At 30.9% G+C, this 5357-nt stretch overlaps 1 protein-coding gene across 1 annotated transcript; it reads right to left on the reverse strand.

The window, feature by feature from the left end:
- Nucleotides 1–204: 204 nt before the first annotated feature.
- Nucleotides 205–3170, reverse strand: LOC104889613 (3'-5' exonuclease-like). Its single transcript, XM_010674871.1, has 2 exons — nt 2773–3170; nt 205–406 (listed from the first exon to the last, which is right to left on the reverse strand). The coding sequence occupies exons 1-2, from the start codon at nt 3168–3170 to the stop codon at nt 205–207; spliced, it is 600 nt and encodes a 199-aa protein (XP_010673173.1).
- Between the last annotated feature and the right edge of the window lie 2187 nt (nt 3171–5357).

Here is a 5357-nt window from a genome sequence, read left to right on the forward strand (position 1 = left end):
ACATATAACTTTCTCAAATATATATGAAATAAAATAAAGTCAGTTAGTAGTTAAAGTGTCTGATTAAGCAAAGAGTACTCCTTTCATTTCTCAAATTTATTCATCAAACTAAGATTACTATCATCTAAAAATATCATTAATCTGCGCATAAGCGCATTAATCCTAGATCTGAAAAATGTGACATGTTTATAACCATTTAAGCTTTTAAAAGTGTGCTGCATCGAGACATTTGCCAATCTCAAAAGAAAGGAAGGCATCGATGGCAGCATATTCCTTTTGAGTTTCACTTAGATATCGATTAGTCCAATTGCTTATAGTAATGTCCCTTGGCTTGTTATACTGCAGGCCTAGAACCATTTCTGCCAACTTTACCAACCCGGTATTGCCTAGTGTGGGCTGATCATACCTGCATTACCAAACAGATTAGGTTGATTAATCATCCACCTGAGTTGCAAAAGTCGAATGCAAACTATTTTCTCCGTTTCATAATACTCGCTACACTTTTCATATCGGGAAGTTTCACATTACTTGCTATACTTTTTTTTTTGGGCAATAAACTCTCTCTATCTCTCTATCTGTGAATTGAGAAGTGTAGCGAGTAATATGAAAAGGAAGAAGTATTTAATGTTCATGCATCTTTAGTTAAGAACAATAGGGTGACATTCTTTTTGTACTCGATCTTTCGTTTCTTCTTGTTAGTAAAGGTAGAAATGTTAGCATACAAATTTGTTATGTATGTGGAGAATGGATAAGTAAATAACCTTACTCTAAGTTGAAATGTCATTCACCAGACTGACCTAAAAGGGTGTTTTGATCCATATCATTTCATTGGTTGTATTACAAAATAATTAAATATAAAGTAGTCAAAATTAACACAATTAGATCCCACAAATTAATGCTATCATGTCTTTAAAATAACTAATGAAAATGCCTAATGCTTGGAATTCTGCTTTAGTTAAGTAACATCTCCTTTAGTTATGTGATTTTACTTGATACAACAAGAATCTTGCACAGGTACATCACAAGAGGAGTCCAAATCTTCTAGAGTTTTAATAAAACTCTACAAGATAGAGTTCTATCTGAAACATACTTTTCAAAATCAAGGGCTCATATTGATGGGAAGGAAAAAAATAAGGGGACGGAGTTTGATGAGAAAAAATAAGAGGGTTGGGAAAGATAATATATGAGCCATTAATTTTTTATTAAATGGTTGATATTACTCAAACTCTAAATATCACATGTACGTGACTATGTAAGGCTACAAATGACTTTCATTTGGTTATGCCTCAAAAAAAAACTTCAATATTAGCAAAAATCAGTTTTAATCATCATGTATTAGTTTTAGTAGTTTTAATTATTTATTTTTACAATTTTTAACATATTTACCATATATCCCTCAATATTTTCAAAAATCATGGTATACAGTTGAATATGTTACTATTACATTAAATTCATGAAATTCCCATAATGATTAGCAAAGTTCACGTACTTTTGCCCATCAACCCTAAAGTTTGATCACGAAGATGAAGATTCATGAAGATGTCTAATGGGTTAACAGGAGTTAATTATGGGATAATGGAATAAAGAATTGAGATTTGGAGTTAATTAAGGACGAATGAGATAAAAGAGGTAACATAAAGAGGAAGATTAGGAGGTTCGGATTTTGACGAGAAGAAATAAGGGGTTTTGGAAAGATAATATATAAGCCGTTGATTTTTTATTCAATGGTTGATATTGCTCAAACTCTATCTTGTAGAATTATTTTAGAACTCTAGAGGACACAAACACCTAATTGGTTGCAATATGCATATATCAAAGTGTACACTCAGTCTATTATTTTACAAATTTTTTTCATGATTTTTGTGCAAAATAAAATATTAAAAATGTCATATATTTATGGCATAAAGATGATACGACCACATTGAGTTGTAACATCAAATATTTTTCTTTGCGATTCGCTAGTGGTTTAATTGTACAACAGACTCACAAACAATTTGTTCACTGTTTCTGCACTATTTAATAGTTTCTCCGTTTTAAATAAATGCAACACTTCTTGTTTTTACGTTTGCAAGTGCATTATTTTAACCATAATTATTTTCAATTATCAATAAGTAAAAATTATAAAAAGTTGATATTTAAAAAATTCACATTTAGACGAATCTAACAAGATCCCATATGACTGTGTTTTTTCTAAACCCTAAATCACCAAAGCTAATTAAAGTTTAAACCGTGAATAGTAAACACTATGCAAATGTTGTACTTATTAACGGAGTAAGTATGTAACTGACATGATTTGAAAGATTTCCTCAAAGGTAAACTCGCTTCCAAAATATAAACGCGGCAGGAAAATATAAACATTCCATATATTCTACGAATTTGCTGTTTACTTTTACAAAATATTGCCTTAAAATCGGATTATTCATCAACCATTATACACATAAAAAAACATATAATAGTTTTGACCTAACTTCTTTTTTTGATCCATATGAGCCACGAAGGCGGTACAAAGTATAAAGAAGGGGAGGGGGGATTCGAACCTGTGACCTATCGTCCACAGCACCTCAATCTTAACCACTAGGCCAAGACATCCTTGGTTCAGTTTTGACCTAACTTCTGAATAATCTGATACATATTGTACAAAAATTATACAAAATTGTTCATGGTTAAAAAACCTTAATCATAAATTCATAACTAACAAGTCAAACATCAACCACAAATTATATATCACTAACATATAGAAATATAAAAGTGTCCAAGAAAAGAAATTTAAACCTGATAGAAGCCAAAGTACGAAGATCAACAGTATTAGAAACCTCCAAATCATAATCATAATAAAGCTTTTGAACATCATCATCAATACCAACACCAACAAAGGTATAATCATCATCACTAAGGAAGTTGTGAAGCGATTGAGGTATATAGCAAGCATGCTGAAGCTGGAAAACAAGGCAATGGTGTCCTACGCAGAGTTGGAGTACAGATATCGGGTTTCGAGAGGGGTGTCGGTTGTAGAAGTTAGGGAGCCACTCGATATCGAGGCCGACGACGAGGTTGCGTAGACGTCTATGGTGGATAATTTCAATGCTATTGATCCATGAAGTTACTGTATCTGGATCACAAGTTACTGTGGTTCTGATGGAGTGGTCGAAGAAGTTAATGTTGATAGCCATGGTTATTATTGAGGAGAGTTTAGAGGAGAGAAAGAGAGAAATTAAACAAAGTTCGAGGTTTTGTTTTGGAGGATAAAGGAAGCTTAGGGCCTAGGGGGAAGCTTGATCAAATATATAGTGTTTTTTCTTTCTATCTTTTTAGGTACTTTGTTTTGGGTTTTTTATTCTGAGCAAAGCCCTTGTGTTTTACGAATTTGTATGTTGTACCCGATCTTTTGAAATTTCCATGTTGTATTCGTAAACTTTCTAAACGTTACACACAATACCCTTATGGCTTTATATATACATGACTAGCTAGCATTTTCTGCACGTTATGCGTGCGTGTCCTATTAATGTTTTTTGTTTTTCTCAATTAGTTATTCATCAGTGTTATAAAAAATTTGATTCGAAAATACATTTATAATTATTGTTAACTTTTTACTATATTTTTCTCAAATCAATGTTTCATTGGTTTTATTAGTTATTTGTTCATCATTATTCAGATATATTATCGAGAGAAAGAAATATACATTAGAAGAAAGTTTGTGCTCAAATAAAGTGGAAGAATTTATGTATCAGGTTCAATTGTCGAAAAGAGTTTGATTTATTATATGATAGAGATTACTGAAGAATAATCAACATATAGGTTTTTAAAATATTATGATTATAATTATTAATATGAAATTCAAGTTTTTTTTTTCTAATCGTGTCAACCAAGTTATATTATCAATTTAAATTTTTGAATAAATTTTTTTCACACGAATGTAATAACAGAAAATCATTCTCCTTAATGTATGCAATATCTAATTGAAATTTCAAATTCAATTTCATTATTAACTTGTTCAATATATATGACAAGTAGGAAGAACAAAATATATATATGACAATTTAAATTCATCAAGGGTATATTAGACTTTTTATGAGAGGACATCTTCTTCCTCCCCCCTTCACTTATATAATAGGGTTATATATCAAACAGTGGCCTTTGGAACTTTTTTTTATCATGTGTGCAAAGAATAGGATTTTTTTAGCCTTGTTAGTTGATTGAGGGTTTGAGATATGATCTGAGAAATTGAAGGTTAAGTGAGATTTGAAGTAAGATTTTCTATTAGTAAGGATATTTTGTGTGATGTTTTGGAAGTTTAGGGGTACAATGTGGAGAGTTGAAAAATGACGGTACAAGTACAACGTAAAATTTCGTAAAACACATGGGAACTATGTATAATAAGTACTCTGTTATATTTTATTGTCAACTTTTGAGATTTTGCACAATTCACTTGCTTGCATTTGACTACCTTTGGTGATTTATATGTAAGGAAAAACAAAGTTATGTGGGATTTTGGTAGACTTGTTTCAATGTATATTTATTTTCACAATATCTAATTTTTATATTTTTTTACATATCTATAATTAGAGATATGTAGTGTCAATGTTATGCATTGGTAAACGTAAAAGTCACTAGTGGAAAAATGAAGAAGGGCAGCACTGAAAAAGGTCTGTAGGGCTGCGCTTTTTGACAGCAGCCCTTTCAGTAGCAGCTCTTCACTTTTTAAGTAGGGTTGCGCTAGAAAAGCGCAGCCCTTAAGCTAGAAGGGCTGCGCTAGTTAGGAAAAAACGCATCCCTTCTAGCTTAGAAGGGCTGCGCCAGTTAGGAAAAAGTGCAGCCCTTCTGAGCTAGAAGGGCTGCGCTTTTTCCTAACTAGCGCAGCCCTTCCTACCAAAAAAAAAATAAATTTTTTTTTTTTTTTGACATTTTTTTACTCATAATCTCACATTTTCTGAAATTAAACAGAAGAGAAACGAAAATGAAAATACTAAACCCAAAACAAAAAAAAGAATGAAACGAAAATGAAAAAAAGGAACATTAATCAAAACAAAGATGAAAATACAAGAACATTAATCAAAACAAAGAGAAGTATACAAGAACATTAATCAAAACAAAGAGAAGTATACAAGAACATTAATCAAAATAAACAAAGAGAAGTATACAAGAACATTAATCAAAACAAAGAGAAGTATACAAGAACATTAGTCAAAATATATAAACAAAGAGAAGTATACAAGAACATTAGTCAAAATATATAAACAAAGAGAAGTATACAAGAACATTAGTCAAAATATATAAACAAAGAGAAGTATACAAGAACATTATAGATCTGAAAATACAAGAACTACCTCCAAACATTAACCTAATAATGTTTAAATACA

This window comes from Beta vulgaris, chromosome 3 (assembly GCF_026745355.1).
Source record: "Beta vulgaris subsp. vulgaris cultivar EL10 chromosome 3, EL10.2, whole genome shotgun sequence".
Taxonomy (NCBI): domain Eukaryota; kingdom Viridiplantae; phylum Streptophyta; class Magnoliopsida; order Caryophyllales; family Amaranthaceae; genus Beta; species Beta vulgaris.